The sequence below is a fragment of the Brugia malayi genome (genome assembly GCF_000002995.4).
Source record: "Brugia malayi strain FR3 genome assembly, contig: Bm_v4_Chr1_scaffold_001, whole genome shotgun sequence".
Lineage (NCBI taxonomy): Eukaryota > Metazoa > Nematoda > Chromadorea > Rhabditida > Onchocercidae > Brugia > Brugia malayi.
In genome coordinates, this window is record NW_025062475.1 from 13,256,782 (window position 1) to 13,281,151 (window position 24,370).

The 24,370-nt window shown below is 26.8% G+C and overlaps 6 protein-coding genes across 9 annotated transcripts; 1 reads left to right on the plus strand and 5 right to left on the minus strand.

The window, feature by feature from the left end:
* Window positions 1-416: 416 nt before the first annotated feature.
* Window positions 417-3,252, plus strand: Bma-pst-2 (Uncharacterized protein; the record flags this gene model as incomplete). Of its 2 annotated transcripts, none has more annotated exons than XM_043077753.1 (7): window positions 417-526; window positions 644-716; window positions 797-918; window positions 1,290-1,453; window positions 1,625-1,830; window positions 2,284-2,376; window positions 2,911-3,252. In XM_043077753.1, the coding sequence occupies 7 exons, from the start codon at window positions 417-419 to the stop codon at window positions 3,250-3,252; spliced, it is 1,110 nt and encodes a 369-aa protein (XP_042933687.1). The 2 variants fall into 2 exon arrangements, with proteins under 2 accessions (XP_042933687.1, XP_042933688.1); XM_043077754.1 differs by having other exon boundaries at window positions 1,697-1,830.
* An 848-nt stretch (window positions 3,253-4,100) lies between these two features.
* On the minus strand, window positions 4,101-5,657 carry Bma-rcan-1 (calcipressin-like protein, putative; the record flags this gene model as incomplete). Its single annotated transcript, XM_043077755.1, has 4 exons — window positions 4,101-4,247; window positions 4,345-4,533; window positions 4,968-5,165; window positions 5,565-5,657. 4 exons carry the CDS (start codon window positions 5,655-5,657, stop codon window positions 4,101-4,103), a joined length of 627 nt encoding a protein of 208 aa, XP_042933689.1.
* Window positions 5,658-7,992: 2,335 nt separating this feature from the next.
* On the minus strand, window positions 7,993-9,167 carry Bm10321 (cuticle collagen 2(F), putative; the record flags this gene model as incomplete). Its single annotated transcript, XM_001895891.2, has 4 exons — window positions 7,993-8,141; window positions 8,265-8,399; window positions 8,554-8,614; window positions 9,084-9,167. The coding sequence occupies 4 exons, from the start codon at window positions 9,165-9,167 to the stop codon at window positions 7,993-7,995; spliced, it is 429 nt and encodes a 142-aa protein (XP_001895926.2).
* Window positions 9,168-10,847: 1,680 nt separating this feature from the next.
* On the minus strand, window positions 10,848-12,738 carry Bma-mec-5 (collagen alpha 2(IV) chain precursor, putative; the record flags this gene model as incomplete). Its single annotated transcript, XM_001895892.2, has 5 exons — window positions 10,848-11,032; window positions 11,465-11,581; window positions 11,782-11,889; window positions 12,167-12,320; window positions 12,646-12,738. The coding sequence occupies 5 exons, from the start codon at window positions 12,736-12,738 to the stop codon at window positions 10,848-10,850; spliced, it is 657 nt and encodes a 218-aa protein (XP_001895927.2).
* A 2,642-nt stretch (window positions 12,739-15,380) lies between these two features.
* On the minus strand, window positions 15,381-17,310 carry Bm10323 (Uncharacterized protein; the record flags this gene model as incomplete). The annotated part of the gene is made up of 5 exons (XM_043077756.1): window positions 15,381-15,492; window positions 15,965-16,110; window positions 16,317-16,431; window positions 16,700-16,758; window positions 17,131-17,310. 5 exons carry the CDS (start codon window positions 17,308-17,310, stop codon window positions 15,381-15,383), a joined length of 612 nt encoding a protein of 203 aa, XP_042933690.1.
* Window positions 17,311-17,799: 489 nt separating this feature from the next.
* Window positions 17,800-24,203, minus strand: Bm10324 (RNA pseudouridylate synthase family protein; the record flags this gene model as incomplete). Of its 3 annotated transcripts, XM_043077757.1 has the most annotated exons (9): window positions 17,800-17,951; window positions 18,269-18,418; window positions 18,678-18,804; window positions 19,120-19,273; window positions 19,585-19,762; window positions 19,906-20,035; window positions 20,336-20,432; window positions 21,090-21,302; window positions 21,383-21,534. In XM_043077757.1, the coding sequence occupies 9 exons, from the start codon at window positions 21,532-21,534 to the stop codon at window positions 17,800-17,802; spliced, it is 1,353 nt and encodes a 450-aa protein (XP_042933691.1). The 3 variants fall into 3 exon arrangements, with proteins under 3 accessions (XP_042933691.1, XP_042933692.1, XP_042933693.1); XM_043077758.1 differs by lacking the exons at window positions 17,800-17,951; window positions 18,269-18,418; window positions 18,678-18,804; ... (4 more) ...; window positions 21,090-21,302; window positions 21,383-21,534 and adding exons at window positions 21,982-22,181; window positions 22,381-22,522; window positions 22,832-22,952; window positions 23,347-23,544; window positions 24,040-24,203; XM_043077759.1 differs by lacking the exons at window positions 17,800-17,951; window positions 18,269-18,418; window positions 18,678-18,804; ... (4 more) ...; window positions 21,090-21,302; window positions 21,383-21,534 and adding exons at window positions 21,982-22,181; window positions 22,381-22,522; window positions 22,832-22,952; window positions 23,347-23,544; window positions 24,040-24,170.
* Window positions 24,204-24,370: the final 167 nt, after the last annotated feature.

Here is a 24,370-nt window from a genome sequence, read left to right on the forward strand (position 1 = left end):
TGAAAAGTTAAGTTGTTTTCCACTAAGTTTTAGCAAAAATTGTAACATAAGATATCGTTTAAAATCTTTGAATTGTATTACCTATCAAATTGAGATCATCCATCATCTTACTCTTCCTAATAATTTCCTTTATGATTTTGATTCTTGCTATGATTTATTGATGTTCAGTTTTATACTTTCAAAAAAAAAAAAAGAAAAGATAATAGAGAAAGAAGTAGGAATAGCAAAAACTAGAAATAACTTTCCATTTTTTTAAAATTATTGTTAAAAAAAGAAAAAACTTATAATTAAGTGCAATTTCCTTTTTGAGTTTTTATGTTTTGAATTTCAATTCTTCAAACTAATTGAAATAATATAATTTTCATGTTTGATTTGTAGTGAATGAGCTTTTTTGGATGCATTCATCGATTTATTCCATGACATCACGACAATTGCTACCTTTTACTATCAGTGATATTTCTCAGCCAGAAGCATTGGTATCAAATGCAGAAGAAATTACTCTACTTGGAACTGTCATCACTTTTAGGTTATTGTTAGAAATTAATATTATTTTTTGATTAAATGAGTGCTCTTTTTTTTTTTTCTTTCTATTTCCATTTTTCAATTATTTTATTAGTAGAAAACAATAATATGCTTATTTCAGATCAAAAAGATTACAATTTATTATACTTTGTTGTGCGGTATTCGTTTTTTATATAATCTATGGTTTTCTTCAGGTTTGTTATCTAAATCTTTCGTATTCTTGAATTTATTGAAAAAATCTTTCAACATCCATATTTTTTTTTTTTTTTTTTAGGAATTAATGTTTAAAGTGGATGGTATGGAATTATATGGATGGCATTTAACATTGATTCAATTTTTGATCTATTCCATAATGGCGCAATTGGAAAGTATTTATTGCGCTGTAATAAATGAACGGTAAACTATGATATTTCTCTTATTTATGCTCTATTTAATGATTATTTCAAGAAAGAATTACATTAGAGATCATTCCTGATGAACTTATTTTATAAAACTTTAGTCAGAATTAGAAAGAGCTTAGAGAAAGCAAAAAATGAATTTCCAGTTTAATTAAAATTTCATTTTTTTTTCTTGTATGTTTGAGGTTATACATGCTACTTTTTTTTTTTTTATTAAAAACTAAATAGCATCTAATATTTTTATGTTTGCATAATTTTCAGAGAAAACAGTTTTAAATATAAAACATTACGTTATAAGTATTAAATAAAGAAGAAAAAAAAAAAAAAAAAAAAGCATAGAAACAATTAATTAGAATATAACTGTTTCAGAAGAAGAAAAATTCCCATATATATTTACTTACAAATAGCAACATTTACGGTTGGTACGATGGGTTTCTCGAATGTAGCAGTTGGTTATTTAAACTATCCGACACAAGTAATTTTCAAATGTTGCAAATTGATACCTGTTTTAATTGGTGGAATTATTATTCAAGGTAAAACCTTTTTTGAATTTAAATTTTTAGATGAATTGGTTGATTTGGTTTTTTTTTTTTTTTTTTGTTAAATACACATATATAAGAATGTTAATAATAACAAATTGATTTATGAATGACAAAAGTGAATATTACCTTGTGATTAAGTATATATAAAAGTTGTTTTTCCAGGGAAGCAATACTCATGCATCGATTTTACAGCAGCATGTATGATGAGCTTTGGTCTTATTATTTTTATCTTAGGTGATAGTGTCGTATCTCCAATGTTTAATCCTTTTGGATATACGATGATTTCAATTGCTTTACTTTTTGATGCCATAATTGGTAATATTCAAGAGAAATCATTGCATACTTATAAAGCTAGTAATAATGAAATGGTTAGTTAGTCTTTAATTTTGCTTGCAATTTATTATTTCTCATAAAAATAGACATAGTCTCTTGAGCAATGTTAAAACATTGAAAAATATTATTCCGAAAGTTCAAAACAAAACCGGAAAGGTAATGTCATGTACTGTTCATTTCGGATCATCAATAAACTTAACATTTCAAACATGACTATTCAATCACTGTTCCTACCACAATGCTATGGATAAAATTGATGCTTGATTCAAAATATAATTCAGCTATAATGAAACATGCTGATATGCTAACAGTAAGCATTGTCATTAAGCAAATTTGTAAGTTAAACTCTGAATGGATGATAAATTAGAAAAGTATAAGTCTATGGTAGTTTGTATTAAAAAATTTCTCTCATTACTTCATAACCATTGAGATATCTTTTAAAATATGGGATCTGGAAGAAATTTCAAAATTAGATTGATTTTTTTCAGATTCTGTATTCGTATTCTATTGGATTTATCTATATTATGCTGGGATTAATGATTTATGGCAATTTTTTGGACGGGTTTTACTTCTTCTTTACGGTTATTATTATTATTTTTTTTTTCTAGCATCTTTTCATTTCATTTCTAAATTTGAAATGAGAAATGTCATGCTATTTTTAAAAAGTTAAATTTGCATCATATTTTATATGATGGTGTAAATGCATTGACATCATTTTTTTCTCAAAAATAGAATCTGATAAGCCTTAGCTTATTTTTTTTTAAGACACTATTAGTGATAAAATGTTAGTCCAACTTAAAAGTTGCCAACGAGCAGAACATATTTCATATATTCGTTACAATATTTGAGAATTATAAAATAATAATATATAATTTACATATAAATATATAATATTACTAACATCACATTTTTTGATGGACATATTTAATGAATTTAGATAAGCACACATGAAAATATAAACTTTTCTGGAGTAAAAGCTAGTACAGTATAGTATTTTTTTATTTTGGTTAAAATACAGTAAATGTAATGACCGTTCGTATGCCTTTTTTTTTTTTCATAATTTTTTTTAGGATGATTCTCCTTAACATAACAAATATTAGTATTGAATTTTTCAGCATCCATTACAAACTTATGGTTACGTTACACTATTTTCCATATCTGGCTATCTTGGTCTTAATGCAGTACTAAGCTTAGTACGTACCCAAGGAGCACTTACTGCTGTTACTGTAACAACTATTCGAAAAGCAGTTACAATTACTCTATCATTCCTGTTTTTTTCAAAACCATATGTTATGCAATATTTATGGGGTAGTTTGCTAATATTAACAGCTATTTATCTTAATCTTTATAGTAAGAATCGAACAAGCTGGGAATTGATTATTAAGAATTTCATTCAATATTTACGTGTTACATATACTATAAACTATTCCAAGTCTCCTTCTATCTATTCCACTTAAATTTTTTGTGCATGATAGAAATTATATTAGCGAGAGAGAAAGAGAGAGGAATAAGAATAATTCACTTTTTATTTTTTTAAAAAATGCTTACGGATAATAGCATGATGGAACTTTTAATTGAATCCCATATTTTATTTATAAGTGCAACATATCCTTCATCTCACCAGTAACATCACACTTACATAATAGATAGCGAAAAAACACTGCTAATTTTTCATACAGATTAAAAATAAAAATTCCAATAAAGTGTTAGCTATCATTTTGTTCAAACTGTTTCTGTCATTAGTATTATTTTATTAAAATATATTCTTAGCTCAGTGAATCAAACGGAATTTGCTAAAAATAAATAAAATCCCTTCCTTTTTTTATTTCCCAGATTAAAATTAGATTGTAAAAAGTACTCTAATATTGATCGCGCTTATATTGCTACTTGCTTTATAAATTGTTTTGTTTATTTTTTTTGTGCAAAGAAATTAATCTTAAATACATTTCTGCATCTTAGAAGTGAGAGAGAACAATGAATGGAGAGTACTGATGTGTAACATATTCTCTTATCTCAAAAAAAAAAAAGCCGACAACCTAGGTTATCCGAGTCTCTGTAGGAAAATTAGATTCAATAATTGATTTTTAGTATGCTGAAAGTATGAGTATCTCGGAAGTTCTATTCAGCATACAAAGTTAGCATACAAAGCCAGAAAATATATCTTCCATTGAAAATTAATGTCCTCGGAGATGCAAAAGTGGAAATATTTTGAAACGTGATTTGTCATCTGTATTTGTTGTTAATCTATTGTCACATAATAAATATAAATATTAAATTTACAATAAATATATTAAGTGGAACCGATTCAGGTGTATTCTTTCCGTACAGATCGAGGTGTGTTTGGTGGTCGCGGGGTTTTCGGCATCATCGACTGAGCAGGCATAAAATTGCTTCCTTCCTCGTTCGCTGGATGTATCACAATTTTCGGTTTATGTTCGTCACCTTCATACACCTAAAAATAATTTCATTAATTTTTACATTCTGAATTCAAATTTTTGGATGGATTAATCACTGGTAATAGAAATCAATAAAAGGAAAAAAAGACGAGCCTCGAACGTGTCATCAACAGTAAGCGCAGCAAGTTTTGCCATCAAATCAAAATTGCACACAACCGGGGCCATCTCTTGACTTTGTTCCCAACCAACTGGTGGTGAAGCTGGTGGTGAGATCAAGAACTGTTTTTCCAGCGGTGGCAATTTCAATAACCCGTCATCACCTGCATCCCGCAATCGAATTCTCTGTAAAAATTCAAATAGATACCAAAAATTCGCAAATTGATTCATGGATTATATCAATGTTTGCTAAACTAATGTATGCAAAATTTGTCAGAATTTGAAGGCTGTAACTATAAAAGGTATTAAGTGCTTTATTACAAAGAATGAAAAACGGAAACAAATCTTCAAAAAAAGTTAACTGACTGAACATCTGTCATAGAAATTTAGGAGTAACAACTTTACTAATATTTTTAAAAGTTAAGCAGATATTTCCCTGTAGTGTAAGCTAGAAGCTAGAAGGCAAAAAACTAGAGGTTAATTTAACTAAACAAAAGGTTTCGATGACTGATTTATTTTTAACAAGTCTTTATTGCTGTTTGTCTTATTATGTAATTAAAAGGAAATATAATATAATGTAGCATCTAATGGTTCATTGAAGAATCAAACAAAATTTATACCTGAGCGAAAAATGATTTTAAAATGGTTCCATTGAATGATAAATGTTGCGTAAGCAACTTTGCAGCCGTTGCACTTTCCGGCTTTTCGAAAGTAATCCGAACCCGTCGAAAACTTCGCAGAAAATCGAAGTGACAGCCAGATTCAATCTGCGTGAATAGATTCGAAAAATTGGCTTTCTGTTGATCAATCGAAAATACCTGAAAAAGTATTTTCGAGTTATCAATAATCAACTATTATCTTGTGACATACAAAGGATGAAAATCAATGAATGATTGCCATATAAAACAGTAATAAAGACAGTAAATTAATACCAAACATACAGACATGCATTCTTATTAGAGTATAAACAACATTATCAAATGATTAAACAATTTTGACCTATTATTAAACAAATCTGATCAGTGTATGTTATTAGTTCTAGAAACTTTCATTAGTTGGCTAATACTTTCCTTCGTCTATCATTCATTTTTTCCAAACAATCTTCCAATCAATTATTTTGACGTTAAAAAAAAAAAAGAGGAAATATTTAAAAAAAAAAAAAAAAAATGATAGAAATTTCAAATTTAAAGCAGATAATAAAGAAAAGAAAAAGAAACCTCAGATGGTACATTGGTGACTATAATAGCATTCGGTAAATCTTCTTCACATTTGATATTCTGCAACTTCTCATGCAAATCATCGGAAAGCATTTCAAATTAGCTCCATGAACGTGATATATGCGTTCTCATTCATTTATTCTTCCAAAAGCAAAAACTCAAAAAAGAAAATTTTCACTTAAAAATAAATGTGCAAATATGCAAAAATTTGATTCACGTAAAAAGCAAATCTAAAAAGTAAACCTTTCATTTCCATACTTTACTTACTTTTTACTATTTATCACTTTTCACGTTATATATCTCAGAATATCACATTCAATTTCCATTATAAAACGAATTATTTCATTTATATTTTTGATATATACTGATCAAATTTATCCAAAAAAAAAATTAGTCAAATACAGAAATTCCAACTAATCTTATTCAAATTTTAATTTTTAAAATACAAATTTCCAACAAAAGCAAAAAATTTTTTTTTAATTCTTGAAAATAATTTTTCTAGAATGTCTCCAATTCTACAATGGAACAATGTTTACAGTGGAGAATGAGAAAATAAATGATCAATGGATATAAATGAATTCTTGCCCATATCTCCATTCTACCCGCAATCAATAATTCCGCACAGTTCAGGAACACACCCATCGGGAAGAACCAAATGAATGGGTAAATCTTCCAAGCTTACGTGTTACCTTAACCTCAGGCAATTTCTTTGCGCTAATTTAAACTTAGAGAAAAGTACAATGGACAAAATGCGCATTATCATCGACCAATGAACGATTGAAAGAGTATGAATGAGTGCATGAAATAATGAAATACATTGCACTACTAACATACAAACATACACGAAGACGACATATGCGCACATTAATGTATGTCAATTTGAGAAAGGATAACGACATATGCGCATACTGATATATGTCGATTTGAGCAAGGATAACGACATATGCGCATACTGATATATGTCGATTTGAGCAAGGATAACGACATATGCGCATACTGATATATGTCGATTTGAGCAAGGATAACGACATATGCGCATACTGATATATGTCGATTTGAGCAAGGATAACGACATATGCGCACATTGATGTATCTGAATTTGAGCAATGATGTGGTTAAATTATTATGACAATATTTATGCATGAGGACAAGTTGTGATGTAGAGTTGGGAGCATTGGTAGGAAAGAATAGCCTGGAAAATTCATTTTTGAAACTTCCGTTATACAACTCTTTAAAAGACTCTCGACTCTCGACTTCTCTTAAATTATCCTGTGAAAAAAAAAGGGGAAAACCTTCGACTTCTCTCATATCACGCGGTCTTAACTAGTTATCAGTAATAGAAATTACAATTGAAGGTAAAAGAATTGTTATTCACTACTATTATAATCCGATAATGCTAGATCAAATATTAATTATTCAAATAATTGACATTTTTATCTAATCCATTTTAGAATTATCATTCTATGATATCTTTTTTTGGGTTAGATGAATGAAACTGACAGGTTTTAGTTGTTGAAAAAAAAAAAAAAAAATTGGTACGATTTGGAAATAAATTTTAAGTCCATAAGACTAACGATTGTTTTATTAGAATTAGACAAATATTTCAATTTTATATCACAAGTAAGAAATTAATTTATCCAATATTTATCTTCTAATTGTAGATTATCCAATATTTATCTTCCAATTGTAGATTATTTGCGTGGTTTAAAATGTTATAATTTGTTAACAAAAGAATAACTATTGAAAATTGCTTCCAATTAATTGTTGAAATTTAATTGTTTACAAAGTTGTTAGCTTTTTTATTTAACTAATCTCTCTTTCCACTCATTGTAAGTTACATTTGGTAGGTAATTTACAAGATTATCAGCTTTTTTATTCAGTTGACCTCCTTTATTGCTTGTCAACTTATTACTTATTGTAAGAGAATACTTATTACACAGGGATTTACTTACACCATTGTTCGGGTAGTTTTTCAGTATTAACAAATTCCAATTCGATTTAATATAGATTAATATTAAGTACAACTTACAAAACGTTGCGGAATTATTACAACATTATCGTTATAGACTAGTACTTAATTAATGTTAAATAATATTGATTGACAAATTAGGGAACAAAATTTCCTAATTTGTGTAACATTTTTTTTTTTTTTAATTTATGGTGACAGAATCTCTCACTTTTTTAAAATTTATGACAGCAGTTCCCTCATTTATAAACATATTCATCTGATTAACTTCAAATAACAATCAAAAAAAAAACTTCCCCAACAATAAATCTTTAAAAATTCTCGCAAAATTTAATTATTTGAATTATAAATTTGTAATATTGATAGTAGTTCGGAGTATGAAACTTCAAATATTTTCAATCAAATTTATCATTTTTAAATTACAGTGAATTTCGACAAGTATTCTTCTACATCACAAAACAATCAAATCAAATTTTTACAGCATACATGAATTGATATATCAGTTATCATTCGTAAGAGTTGCAACACTTCTTCGTATTTTGTATTCGACATGAATCCAGCAGGACATTTACCCACTAGTACCAAGCATGTATCATCATCATCCGGTATCACTGAAAACCGGTTTATACTTCAAGATTTGCATACAAGAATATATCAGGAATGTATCAGGTATTATGCAACATAACAGGATTACGAAGTAAAGTAGAATTATTTATGCTTTTTCTGGATGATACCTGGTGGTCCTTGCTGTCCTACTGGTCCTGGTGGTCCTTGTGGTCCTGATGGTCCTTCTGGTCCTGGTGCACCTTGTGGTCCTGCAGCTCCTGGTGCTCCTCTTGGTCCTGCTTTGCATTTACAATTGGTTTTTCCTTATAAAAAAAGAAAAAAAAAAATCAAACATTTAATTTATTATTCATGGTAAAAATGTATATGAAACTGTATGAAAATATATTTCAAAATTATCATAACTGTAAGATTTTAATTGTCATCTAGTATTACTTATACGTATACTTCTATCTTTACCTTGATTCTGATATACAATTTCATCTTGCATACTTTGCTTTTCCAGCAATTTATCCAAACGCTGCAATGAATTCATTTCAAATAACTTTGCAAAAAATCAAACAATAAAAGACAAACACTTAAAAGATAAAAGATTAACTATATCTCTTCCAAGAATAATACCTTACCTGATCTGACTTTTACCTGATTCAACACTTTCCATTTTTAGGGAAATATCTTTCTTCTCTCTCGAAAATTACTAATATTGCCTTTTTTATTATCACTACTTATTATTACTACAAATTAATAGTAAAGTAACAATAATAGCGATAATGATAATAATAATATTATTAATAATAATAATATTAATAATAATAACAATAATAATAATAATAACAATAATAATAATAATAATAATAATAATAATAATAATAATGACAATAACAATGATGGTAATAATAATAATAGTAATAATAATGATAATAATATTCCATTATTATTATTACTATTATTATTTTGATAATGTTCATTAATACTACAATACTGCATACTCTTTGCAAATTATTGATGATAGTACTTTGCATATTGACTTGTTTAACTATATTATTATACTCCATGGATGTATCCAACTCCATTACCACTTCTTTCACCAAATATACAATTCCATAGATTATAACAAATATTTTCGAATTCATTTTTTCTAAAATACAAAAAAAGCACCCAACTTATTCAGTTAAGTAATAATTTTTTACAAACATTTCATCCACGCATAAATTAAACTATTAATTTGTATGTGATCCATCACACATTCATTACGTAATGTTATTTCATTTTAATTTCGATAAATTTTAAACTGCTTGAAATGCATGCATTGATTTTATTGTTTGATTTTACAGGCAAGAAATTTTATTTTTGAATTAAACTAATAAAACATTAAACGATAGTTCTGCAATTTTTCGGAAAAAATCCTAATTGATTTTCTCAGCTAACATTTCAATTATTAATTTATGAATTATGTTTAGTTTTTTTTTTTTTCTTTTTAATAGAAATCTAAAAATTCTCGTAATAAATAAAATTTCCATTTGATATTTTTATATTTTTATAAATATCTGAAATACTACATCTCTACTGATGTATATTTGTTTCTTAATTGTATATTTGAATAGATAACAATTTGATATCAATAAGATATTATTAAACTTACACAATCTAAAAATTAGCTATAATTTTATTACATTGAAACAAGTTTTGAAAAAAAAAAAATACTATGAAGTTTATAAGAATTGCGAATTCCTTCACTACTTGGATAAATAAGATAGATTAAAATAAATGGATAAGAATAAAACGCAATCAGCAAACACCTGTTTGAAGGATTGTTTTGTTATTTAGTTTTTACTCTTTAAATCTTCTGCTCACATTATTCATCCTATCTCTATCTCCTCCATAAGTCTTTACTTTTAAAAAATTTTAGAAGAAAATTTCAAAAAAAAAAAAAACTGTTACAAAAAAAAAAATTAAAAATTGAAGTTCCAAATTAATATACTAATAAACTATTTATCAGTTGTTTAATCAACCTTTCTTAAGCATTTTAATATCTATTTATTTACTTCTTTTTTTTTTTTATTCTAATTCATGATATTACTTTGAAATACTTTTTGCTAAATAATTAATTGAAAATACAACTAAAATAAAAAAATTAAATACAAATCATAAAACATATTTGATATTTCAGTTCTAATTTTTCAACAGATTTTTGGATGCAAAAATTACTAACTGTTTAAGATTAATTAATGTTAATAAAGAAATTTTTATGAAATTTAAAGGATAGCTAATGCTATTTGATATTTAAATAAACTTTAAATGCAATATACAAAGTTGCAGCTGCAATAATTCTGCTTTCATTTGTGCTAAAAAAATTGGATGTCTTTTGCAGCAAAAATAATTAAAATTTTAACATTGTATTTTTTTAAAGAGAAATTCTTATGATTGACATATGAAAAAGATAATTAATTGACAGATATGATATGATATGATAATGCCTAAAAAAATGAGACATGCATATGACATAAAGATGGAATCATTTTTGACATTTAACATGCATTATCAGTTGTCGAGAAAAAAATGTCACACACAAGTAGAATAATTTTATAAATTTAAAAGGTAGAAAAAGTAGAAAAAAATAACTATATAAATTAAACAAAAACAAAATCACATACAAGTAAAATAACTTTATAAATTTTTGAAAAGAGAGCAAGAATTAGTTGAGCATTTTTTAATGATCAATTAGATTTGAATTATTTTAAAAGTAAAATAATTTATTTGCAACATGCATGTACCTTAAGTTCATGCCATATCACCTGTTTTCCTTTGTGCATCACTAATGAATAATCACCAAAATGATAAGTTTCAAGAATTCGATCATATGTTGTCACCTCGGTAAACGATGGTGGACAGGTACCAAGTGATAGAATGCAATAACCTCGATCGTCAACTAGCCAACCTGTAAATTTTTCTATATTAAAATAAAAATTGAAAGAGCGAAAACACGAATAAATGCATTTCTCAAATATCATTCTAAATTATTCGGAAGAAATTAAACACAAAAATTCTGTAATAATTATTATATTTAATGTTTTAATTAAATAAAAAAAATGCATCAAATAAATGTGAAATTGTAGATAATATATTATTCATTGCAATTAAAATTAAAATTATATTTATTTGAAGATTAATTTATGTTTCTAAATTTTTTCTCTAATGCCAAAATATGAGTACAAAAATACTAATATTTGTTTAGAAATGTTTTAATTAATGAGGAAATTTTTAGAACGATTAAAATTTAAATTTAAATAAACTTTAAATGCAATATAAAAAGTTTTAATTTTATCTTCCTAGCGGATGATATTATAAAAGAATTACTCAACTGGCAAACCAGGAAGACCATCTTGTCCTGAGTTTCCTTTCGCACCAGGATATCCTTGCATACCAATATCACCTTTTTGTCCAGGTAATCCTCGTAAACCTAGCGGTCCAATTGGTCCAGAAGGACCTGAAATCTCTTTTAATTACAAACTTTTTCTCAGACTCATTATTTTTTAAATCAAAATTTCTTAAATTAAATCTATACATATAAAATGTTCAGCTAAAAATTCAAATTAACAACAAATCATTGCAAATGTTTGTTTACTACTTTAAGGATACTTTCCTAAAACGTAAATTTTTCAGCTTTCTCAAATTACATTTTTATACCTTGTAAGCCCGGCAATCCGGATAGTCCAGGTTCACCAATTCGTCCCGGTTGTCCGGGTAAACCATTCAATCCTGATTTTCCTTTTGCTCCTGGCAATCCAGTCAATCCTTAAATATATTTGAAACCAAATATCAAATTTGTGTTTTTAATAGATCATTTTTCATTTAACTTTAAATCAATCTCTCAAAGTGATTATTTGCGGAAGTAAAATCTTAATAGATTTTTTTTAAATTTCCTTAAAAAACAATTTTGTTTACAAAGTCTTTCTTTTCCTTAATAAATATATATTCGACCTGTTTTTTTTTCGGTTAGAAGTAAAAATACGAGTTATTACTTCTTTTATTCTCTTTAAAAAACATAGGTACCAAATAGTTTTTTTTTTACCTGGTTTTCCTTGAATTCCTGGATTTCCTTGTTCACCTTTTGAGCCAGGAATACCATCATGACCAACTAGTCCTGGTAATCCTTCCATACCTTTTGTACCAGGTTTTCCTGCTATACCTGGTAAACCAGGATTACCTTTCAATCCAAGACTACCCTAAAGTTATTGAAGTAATCGATTTGTTCACTTAACTAGTAAAGCTTTTTTTTTTTTTTTTTTTTTTTGCTGCTAAATCTTATTTAAAAAGTTCAAATTTATTCTTCTTATTTCCTTCTCTCAGAAAGAAAAAAAAATTAATTTTAAACCACAAAAAAAAAAAAAAAAAAAAAAAAAAAAACAACAAAAAAAGATAAAAATAAGATATTGTTATTTGACTTCAAAAAATTGCACTTATACCAAATTGAAACTGAAACAGCACATAATCATTTCTAAATGAAATAGACATGAGAATTTAATTAATAGATAAGATAATAATACTTACCTGTAAACCTTTCTCACCTTTGTTTCCCTGTTTACCTGTTTCACCTTTTTCTACCTTTCTGCCAATCATTTCAATTGCTTTCTTTATGTTCATTTGTTGTTCATCTAAATAATTTCTTCTTTCTTTCTTTCTTTTTTTTTTTTCTTTTTAAATCACATTCATCTCATTTTATCTATGAAATTTTTTTGTTAAATATAAAACTATAGCATTCATACCTGATAATCTTTCTTGAAGCTTTGAAATTTTCAATTGCATATCATTTGTTATTGTCAACAAATGCTCTAATCGCTTATATAAATGATGCATGTACTAAATAAATATATAAGTTTAATTAATTAATTCAATAATTTACAAAAAAAAAAAAAAAAAAAAAAGGACATTGTTATAATATTGTATAATTACATCTGCAATAATTTTGCTATAATTATTACTATTTTTAAATTACTATTAATTGTGATATGATTTCATATGATAAATTATTATCTTTGTTGATCTCTTCTTAATTATACTAATTTAATCAAAAAGATAAATCACTGTTATCATTATCATCGATATCAATTCATCATTAAATTAGTAATTGATAGTGATATAAAAAATGTAAGAAATAGTAAAGATTTAATTTATAAATGTTTGACAAACCTGTTGTAATGTTACCAATTCTTTGTCTAAGTTATTTCTTTCATTTTCTGGCATTTGCTGATAATTCGGCGTTATAGATAACACTGATAAGCTTAATTGCTGTAGGAAAAAATACCATAACATTCTGTTGTAGGAAAAAAAAAATTTTTTCAAATTTTTTTTACTATATGATTCAGAAGAAAAAAAAAAAAAAAAACAAACAAACACTAATATTTATCAATTAGTGATATTTATGCTTTTATAGACTTTAATTTAAAATCAAAAAATGTAAATGTAATGATTACTGCCAATTACTATGGTAGTTGTCGGCTCTTATGATCTTTTCAAATACAAATAAATAAAAAAGCTTATTTGATCTAATTATCTTCTCCTGTTCATATTACTTTTATGATTTCATGAGAGGAATTGACAGTTAATGTAAAATTGAATTTTGATTCAGAAATCTCTCTATCATTCAGTTTTCACATACAATTTAAATAATTGTAGTACGAATGTAAATATGAAAATAATAAATAAAATAAATAAATCTTACTTTTTTAGCAAAAAATAAAATTGTAGTATTCACTTTAGAAAATTTTAACTTATGATTTTTATTTCCTTTCTTTTTTTTTTAAAAAAAATACTAAATTACAAAGTAAAGTGAAAATAACAGAAATCCGATTCGTTAGAACAAATTTTGCAAAATTTATTGAATGGAAATTGCTTTTGAAGTTAATTGCTGTGAAAAATTTGCCTAACTTATGCTATCCATCATTTGATGCATCACATCATTTATGATATTATTTTAAATTTATAACTTTAATACTTTCAATTCTATTTACTCTCTCTTAATCAGAATATTTTCCTCTTCCTTTCTCCGCTGAAGCAGCGCAAATGGTTTGCAAAATAAAAAAAAAAAAAATTTGATAATCTAATCAGTATTGAAATAATTGTTACATTATTTATTACAGTTGTTTACACAATTAAGCATCAAATCTTATATGAATTTGGTTTAATGATATTTTATCTAATTCAAAAGCTACAAATCATTGTTAACAAACGGAATCAGAGATAATTAGCTATATAAAATACTGCAAATCATCCTTTTTAATTTTTAAAAAAAAAATCCTCTAAATTTTTTCATGCATTTTTTATTTCAAGAATCTCTGGATAAGACAAAAAAAAAAAAAAATCCAAGCATTTGTAAAATATTGAAATTACTTAAAATAACATCAATTTAGCATTTTTAACACCAACTGGATGTGACATACTTTTCCCACTTCAAACTTTAATTTAAAATTTCAAATTCCAATTGACAGTATAAAAAACTTTATGGTTGAATTTTTAAGATATCATATAAGCCTCATTTGGCATTAGTCATTTGATTGCATGCTTTTATAGAATATAAAATACAAAGCAGAAATTGATTATGCTTCACTGATAATGAAATTAATAGAATCTATTAGTGGTTACTTATTGCTTAAAATATTAATTGAAAAGTTTTGCGATTTTTAAAATAACATCTAAAATTAACACAAAATTTAATGTATATTAGCTTAAAAAAAATATAGAACACTGTGCTTTCATGGTAAGATAAATGACACATGCAATATTTTCTCTATAATTGAAATTTTCAATAAAAGTTTTATTAAATTCTAGACATTATAAAAGATGAAGGAAGGTATAGTCACAAAGAAGTTCAAATACAAATAAACCATGAAATATATTTAATTTCACTTTTCAACTAGCATATTAAGAACATTACTATTATCTTCTGATGTCATTTTCATTAAAAATTTGCTTTCTATCAATATTTAAACCGTAAATTTTTATGAATATATGGAACAAAATTGTGAAAGTAATCAAATCTTCCATTAAAATGGGCAAAGTTTTGATTTAGAAATAGGAAAACAGTCAGGATAAATAATGACTTCAGATAATATGAAAACATTTAACAAATTTTGTACAATTTTATGAAAAACAATCACAACAGAATCGTAAATTGTTTAAAACAAAACAGTTAACAATTAATTACATGAAATTAAAGATAAAAAAACTCTTCAAATTTTTGAATTACTAATGTTTGTTGAATAACTCGTTCAAAGTAATGCAATGTTTTAGGTTATCTGTCTAGAGTTTTCGATTATACCACGCAATTTCATCCATACTCCTTCACAGCAATGAAATAGAAATTGATTTTTTAACGCTTTTGCAATGCTATATTGTCGGCTGAAAATAATTTAATTCTATTTCAAAAAATCTTTTCAAAATCGCAAAATGAAAATGATAGAACTGAGGCATTTAAAATATGCAAATTTAAAAGAAAAAAAAAAAAAAGGAGACACTTAAAACATGCAAAATATGTGCCCTAAAAATCTGAAAAGGTATAAATTAGAAAAGAAGAATAAATAATAATATTTTCAATAAACAAATTAAAAGCAAATTGATTGACATTGAGGAATAATAAATGACAACATTTAGTGCAAAATGAAGTAATCAAGATGAGACGTATTAATCAGATAGATTAATCTCAACATAAACGCAAAGTAACTAAACCAATATATCACTTATCGGATTAATGAAGAGATCTAATCTTTCAATACTTAACTTTATTGCATGTCTCAAATGTCTAATTGCTTCATTTAATAATGCTTAAGCAATTCGTAATCCTCTATGAATAATTAATTAAAAATAAGATTACCGAATAATTTTCGCAGCTGCACGATATTTTTTTGTTTGCATTAAACTGATCGAAATATATAATTTACAGCGTGAAATTAGAACCGGATCACCAATACTAATAGCAAGTTGTAGTTGATTGTAGGAAATAAGTTCTGCTTTTTTAGCCTATAAAAACTAGATGCAAAGTAGCAATTTCTAGAAAAAAATAAAAAAATAAATTAATAAAACATTTTATTCCTAAATTATTTGCAAAAAGAAATAGTATAAACACTTTCGTTAAGGAAATTTCGTACTGCTTTAATTGTTTCGAAGATGAAGTAGAATTTTTCATTTATTGAGTTAAACAAATTCAAAAAGAAAGATTAACTTACGAAATGCTTATAATAATCACCCATAGCTGATACAGCACCACCAAAAGTAGACAAAATCCATAACGACTTCTCTAGCTCTAAACCTCTAATACAAATTGAGCAAATTCTGTAGTTCCTAAAATAATGACAGTAAAGTGTCAAAAAATTCTTTTATCTCTGCGCCCATATTTCTAAGTCTTTTTTATGCATTCATTTTGATACCTATTTTATACCAATTTTTCTATATCATATTTAAAGCATTTACTTATTCTTTCATATTAATAATTAATAAAAGAAACTGCCTTTTATCACATTAAATGATCTCAATTTTATCCATGAAATTATTTAAAAGAAAAAAAAAAAAATGAACAAAAAAGCTAATCAAAAATCAAAATTATGCTTACCATTTATAATCAATTTCACTAATCAATGGTTCATTGAAATGAATTAGCAAGTATACATTCTAAATAGAAATGATTAATTTATTATTCATTTATTAAGTTTTTTCTAGTGAAATTCAAAATGTAAAGCTAATTCTTACAGGAAATCACCTATTGAGAAGTACAAATCTGTCTAAAGTTATTTAGAAGACTCCCTGATAACATCAAATTTTGTAATCACATATAGTTAAATTTACATTTAAAAAGAAAAAAAAAAACCTCACAATATCAGAGCAACATCTTTAACAACTAACTAATGATTATTAGATGATAAAATCTCTGAAAGGAAAAAACATTATGAATTTGAAATAATGTATGAAAAAAAATGAAATGTATAATAATCTTAGTCATTTCTTATTGTACCACAATTTAGATTTAATAAATAGAAAACTTACCTTATCAACTGTAATATTGTAATTTCTCCTCAGAATATTCAATAAAGCTTGTTTTACATATTCAGTCTGAATTGCATAAAGTAATGATGACAAAAAATAAGTTGATGTTTTCCATTTTAAAACAGATTTACTCCCTGGTAATTCATCATCCAATTTAGCATAGCAGATCTGCTCCGGCATACGTAAGTCAAGTAATAAAGTATTACCAATTTTAAACTTCATTGAACATACTTAGCTTAAAATTATAAAACTTATTTGGATAGAATAAAATTATCTGACTAACATGTTGAATAGTTAGTAAACTTCACAAAATTGCTGATCTTGTGAGTACTGTAAAATAATAATTGAAACTACTAGAAATTTGATAGTTTTTTTTCAGGAAGTTTCTTATCATTAAAACACATAATTTACATTTAAAAACTTTGCTCTCCAATAAAACCTTTAACCAGCAACAATTTGTAATTCCTGAATAAGGTCATAAAAATCAAAAAAAAGCTTAACCAAAACTAATAATAAAATCTAGAAAATACAGTTGAATTAATCCTCTTCAAAGATTTCATATTTTTCAATTTTTTTTTAATTTTGAAAAAAAAAAAACATGCACAATATGGAGTTCCATGTTATATGCTACAAATAGAAGAAGTATACAACATATATCGTTTATAAATTTTATTTTTTCAACAATCGTAATTTTCTTAAAGTATATGTGAAAAAAGACGGTATAGGAGCACAAATATGAATTTTGTTTGAGCTTTGTTTTGACAGTGGAATTATCACTTCTTTCAAATGTATGTACATTGGTAGTCGACGAAATGAATTACCTGAAAATATGATTACTGAAAAAACAATCTTTTCAAGAAATTCAGGAATGAAATATAAAATTTAGAAATTCAGAAGAAAATCGAATGTACTCTCGTAATCGTAATATGTACATAATCTATTAATTCAGAATTAATATTTATTTATTTAACTGAATGTTTATTTATCTAACTATGCTATGTGTAAATAATGAAATTATCACAAAAGTAAAAATTTCCTAAATTCTGAAAAAAAAAAAAAAAAAGCACAAATTTGCACACACTTTATCAATAAAAGTGAATGACAGCGATAAAGATATCTTAAAGAAAAATTGAATTACCAGCAATATTTAAATCTCGCAATGCACTATCGGATAATCGTGGTGGAATACCTCGTCCTGCTTCTCGACGACTATAATTATATTTGATATCACCAATAATGGGACATGCAATACCAATACCAAGATGAGCGCGTATTTGCTCCGGAACGTCTAAAATTTTTGCTTTTTAATGTTTTAATAGCATTTGAAAATAACTATATAGAAAACAAATAAATAATTTTCAAACTGTGTTACAAAAAAAAAAAATTAACACATCTTTTTTAATTACCAAAATATTGGAAAGAAACTTGTTATACATAAACCACTTGAATAAAACATTTCAAGAACTGAACTGTAACAATCCAAAAAATATACCAACAACTTAATATATATTTAATTTTAGAAATTCATTTACAGATAAAAAAAGTACCACAATTGACGACACACTCCATATAACTAGTATGATTTTTGGGATCATGTCTGAGAACACGATAATATGTACTTGCTTCCAAAAATGGAGTAATTTCATTGCTACTGTTTGCACTCAATGGTAACATCTAAATCAGTCAAGAAATTCATTAAATAATTCAAATTTTACATTACAAATTGCACTTTAAGATCTAGCCACTTCAAAAATTTTTTTAAAAAATATAAATCCATCATATTTTTTATGCATCGTAGAAATTATCTTCAACCAATTCGAGAAAACCTTTCAAAATAAAACAATTTCGCTGTCATCCAATTCCATCTATTATAACAATTATAATAGCACTGATCGATTGAATAGGCAAATGGTTCAGTCTATATTTCTTGCTAACAGTGCAAAATAAAAAAATAATAATCAAAAACAAAAAAATAAAAATAAAATCAACCACGTAATTGTTATTTTTTCTCCTACATTTGACAAGAGGAATGTTAATAGTAGCTTCTTGATGTGCGGGTGCCATATTTGTAATAACACGGTAACACTGCTCTATTAATCCATTTTCGTACAAAGTTTTTATTTTTTCCTGAACATTTTGATTCCTGTAAAAGAACGAAAAAATTCAGAAATTCCTGGTCAGTACTTCCTAGTACTTAAAAACACTTTTCTTTCTGACCCTAATTTTTCAATTCTGATATTAAATTAATAAACATATTATATTACTCATATTTGAAAGACACAAGGAAGGGAATAATTAAAAATCAAAAGAAGGTGAAAGAAATAAAGCAGTTATATGATCAGAAAATAATTCCTTTTATATTAAGAAAATTGAAAAAGATATTTTTATTCAAATCTATTGAAATCAAAAAAAAAAAAAAAGAAAAAAAAAAACAGAAAAAGAAAACAAACTAACTTTGCAAACAATGTCACTCCAGTAACAGATTTCCCGATGGATTTTACAATTCGCAAGCAATTCATATGTGGTGTTATACGAGAAGAAAGTTGAGGAAGAATGCGTAATAATTCAGCTTGATTGCTGGGTGCATTTGAACAAGCTACTTGATATGGCTTATTGAATGCAATAAGTTCCTCTGAAAACATGCAAAAATCAAAAATATTTTTTGAAAAAAAAAGCAGTGAATATTTAAAACAGCTTTAGATTTGAAAAGATATAAAAAAATTAATATATTATAATCAGATAAACAATTATATGTAGTAATAAATTAGATCAAACCGTCTTCATAAATAATCCGATTAGTCATTATATTAACTAGGTCATCGTTGTTCATTTTCCACACCGGTTCAATTTCTTCCCATATTTTCTTGATACCCATATCATTGTATGTCTTTAAATCCAATGCTTCCTATAGTACACTTTTTATTCAAATTTTCTTCAGAAAAAAAGAAGAAATATCTAGAAAGCTATCTAATAATTTGATCTCGCAAATGTTTAAAGGATGATTTTCCATAAAAAGTTAAATGAAAATGAACAACCACACAAAATTAGTTAAATGAAAATGATCAACCACACAAAATTATAAATGATCCAATTTGTTAGCACCTTTTTTTTATTTTTCTGAAAATTGAAAACTTTAAAAATCATTTGCAATAATATATTGTTGCAATAACAATTTAACAAAGTAGTTCTATTGATAAAAACTTACAACTGATTGGACAATCCTGTCACCGTCATTGTCACCGTCCTCGTTGGAATCTTCTACAAAATCATTTGATGATCCATCTGGATGTTGCTCAGCTAATCTAAAAGAAAAAAAAAAGATCATGTGAAATAAAAAAAAAAGAAACATATTTTTAAGGAAGTTTGTAAAATTACGACACTTCAGAGGAATCTGAAGCGCGTAAAAGCATCTGTCGAGACTTGAATCATTAATTTAGGAGGAAAAAAGAGACAATGTCTTTGATGTCAAGATCCAAATTCAAAAGAGTTAATCAAGACGAGCCACTCAATTTAGCAAGACGTCGCCTTTTAATTTAATGATATTTCCTTCATAGACAAAAAGGAAATCAATAAAGTTTTGCTCAATAATCAATTTTGATTTCATACAGACAATTTTGTAGCAGTCAGATCTTGCATTCTGAAATAGTCGTTAACATATCCTTTATAAAATTCAACCTTAGAGAAGTTGAATCATATAAAATTACATGTCAGTAATAATGTAAATCGAAATGAACATTTGTTTTCAATATAATAATAATAGAATACATTGTTTTCGGCTTTAATATAATCACTGGAAACTGATGTAATCAATTCCAGAAAAGCTGCACTTTTTTTTTTTTTTGAAGATTTTGTCGCAGATAAGCCAATAATGTCCAAGCATTTCCGTCTCAGTTTCATTTTTTTGAGCCCTTTTAGACAATACGTATCATTTTTGTCGACTCTCACAATTAAATATTTGCCTTTTATTCACGTCCAGTGTAGATCGATTGTTTAAGAAATCACCGAAATACAGCATATCAACATAGTCGATACCAGATGCATCAGATGTAGCATTATCAGCTTTGCTATTTTCTTCTTTACCAATCTCAGTATTCTCAAAAGCACCGAAATACAACGAATCGATGTAATCAGTGCCAGAGGTATCAATTGCCATATTTGAGTTACGTGAATCTCTGATCATTTCATGTTTCAGTTCCAAATAAAATGGATTTGAAAAGTATTTGAGCAAAAGTTTGATTGAAAATCAGCCGACCTCTGGTCTGAAACAACATTTTGTTTATTGGAAGCTTCACGACGATTTTTCCCCATTGTCCTTGACCGTAACATAATTGCAGCTTCCATATGTCGTGGAAGGGATGTTTCCGTGGCTTCACGAATGCCAAAAAAGTCATCTTTCTGGTCCATATTATGTACCACTGTATAGTCTTACTATGTCCTTCCTAAATATATAAAAAGGTGCATTATGAGAAAAACCTAACACATACAGCAAATTCCCCGCGAAGAAACGAAACAAAGAATCTTAAACAGCAAAAAAGAAAAGAAAAGAAAAGAAAAAAAAAAAACCATTTGATGGAAAATGAACCATTACGCCGTAATAGAAATAAACTTGTATTTCAGATTAATTTCACAAAAACATGAATAATAGTAATAATAACCAATAACTACAAACTATCAGCATGAAAAGTACTTATCAAAACTAAAAAACGAAAGTGAATTAACAATAAACAAATTTGTTTCACTTTTTAAATATATCTTCCTATACTATACAGCGTTTGTAAATTTTCTAAAACAAAATACATATAATTCAAAAACTACCTCTAAAAAACACATTAAATTATTGAAAAGAGTGAATTAAATCGGTAATTTTGTACTTTCATAGCCTATTCTTTTAGGTACAACTGAAAGTGCATCAGTCCAGTTTTTTGAGTAGACGTAACGTACAAGGATTTCAACAACTTGATTAATTGTAAGCATCACATTGAATGTTCCACTGTCACTTCGATGAAGAAATTCTTGTATTGGTAATCGTCGAGCATCCAAGCCTAATTCTTCTGCAGAACAATTTATAAAAATCTTTTACTTTGTTTTGAATTTAAATTCATTTTTTTCGCTAAAGTATCTATTGCGATTTCTTTAATTACATCTTAATCTCTTTAGTTACACTACTATTATCTATATATAAAGTCAATTTTAGAACTGCTCAAAGTAATTTAATTAATGCCCATTATAAAGCAAAAGATGGAAAGACACCTGCTCTATCATATGACAACGATCCAACTCCAGTTTCATCCACAAGACCACCAATAATATATATTTCGTCAGGTCTCACATCTAGCAACGCATCAAGTTGCGAATCTGGACTCAAATACACCATAGGGCATTTCGTAATAAACTGCAATTTCCACTTATAATGAAGATGCTATAGCCAAACAATGTGAACACGACATGTGACGCATATAAATGGTCCAACAGAAGTAAAAAAGTACTTCCTATATGATATTACAATGCGATGATACGGTTGAATGATTACTGAGTGCTACTTCTAAATTAGAGAAATCATAAAATTGTAAATTCATTTCTAGAAAAATACACTGCAGTTCAACTCAAGCTAAGCAACTAATTGCAGCTTTACAAGTTTATTCAATGACTAGGAATCGAAATTCTGCAATTCGACAAACTAGAAACATAATATAGATCTTACCTCATCTATACTTTTATCCGAAATAATCCATTTGAAACGATCGAAACCAGACATTTTCTGACGTCCCTCATACAAAAAGCGTTCATCTGGCGAAAGAAGTGTAACCTGCAAACCAGGACTCCTGCAAATCTATCGATTGAGTGAAACTATCTGCTATTATGAGTCTCATAAATTTAACAATTGAATCGACTTATAGATAATTGCTTCACATTACTAATTGCATTTTAGCACACGTTTATAAGCATAATACATACATAATCTACGATGTGAATTGACTTACACAAATTATACTTCCTTTATCTCATAATTTACTGCTGTGAGTATAAAGGAAAGTTCATTGCACTAGGAAATCTATCAAAACATAATCTAACATGGAAAGAAGTGTCATATCTCAAGCTATAAATCGTGATTATACCAAACCTTAGTCAACAACTTTAATAGACAAACAGTAATCGATTTAAACTAACAAAACTATCTAGGGTGCCATTTACAGCATACAAAAAAAAAAGACGAACTTCTTTTGGAGTCCCCATACACGACCCATTTGCCGAACCAATTTACTTATTTCTTTGTCACTCATACGGTATGTAAATCCGAAATCGATATAAATTTGTAAAATGAAACTAAGTTCTTTAAGAATCGGATTTTTTGTTTGATTTTCACGACGTCGACGCCTTTCCTTATATCTGTTCAATCGTCGTCCTTCAACAATTCTAAATTATGATAAAAATATTAAAAAGGCAATATGTCCGCTAATTAGTCACAGCAGACATATAATGATAGTTATTCGCACAAAATCAAGTCACTTCAAATATCTCACAAAAGAAAAAAAAGAAAATGGCTATGCATGCCACTAGTAATATTTTAATGCCATACTATAATGGAAATGATCCCTCTTAAAGTTAATTTATTACAGCTCCTCTCTTGCTCTTCAGTTTATTTCCAACTTCACCATTTTTTTCTGTCCATAAAAAGCCATAATAGTTGAACAGTAAAGACCAAAAATTCTCAACTGGAAAATAAGAGGAAAATATAAACTCATGAACAGTCTTCATGAACACTTAACCACAAAAATCATTGCTGATAAAAACTGCAAGAGTTTCATGCGAAGATCTCTGAATAATTATCTCACTATCAAAATAACTTTACTTCTTTTACTATTATTTACGTAATCAAAAAAACTGATCAAAATATCTTCATAGAATTACCTTAAATAGCGTGCTTGCTTACAACAAGTCTTATTCCCATGAGATCTGCTGCTGGATTGTTGATCTTTCAGACCGACAATCGCCATTTTTTCTTCTTCTAGTGCATCCAGTAATTCTACGAAACATTCCATACTTCTTAAAAAAAATGAATTATTCCCAATCATTTTACCTCTACGTTGAAATGAGCATTTCATAAAATGTTCTCAGTATAAAATTTATTGTCTAGTCCATAGCTCAACTAAACTAGTATAAAAATAGAAAATAATTTCGTAAAGTAATGTGCGGAAGGAAAACTGAAATGAATCACAATGACTGCTCAATGAAATGATAC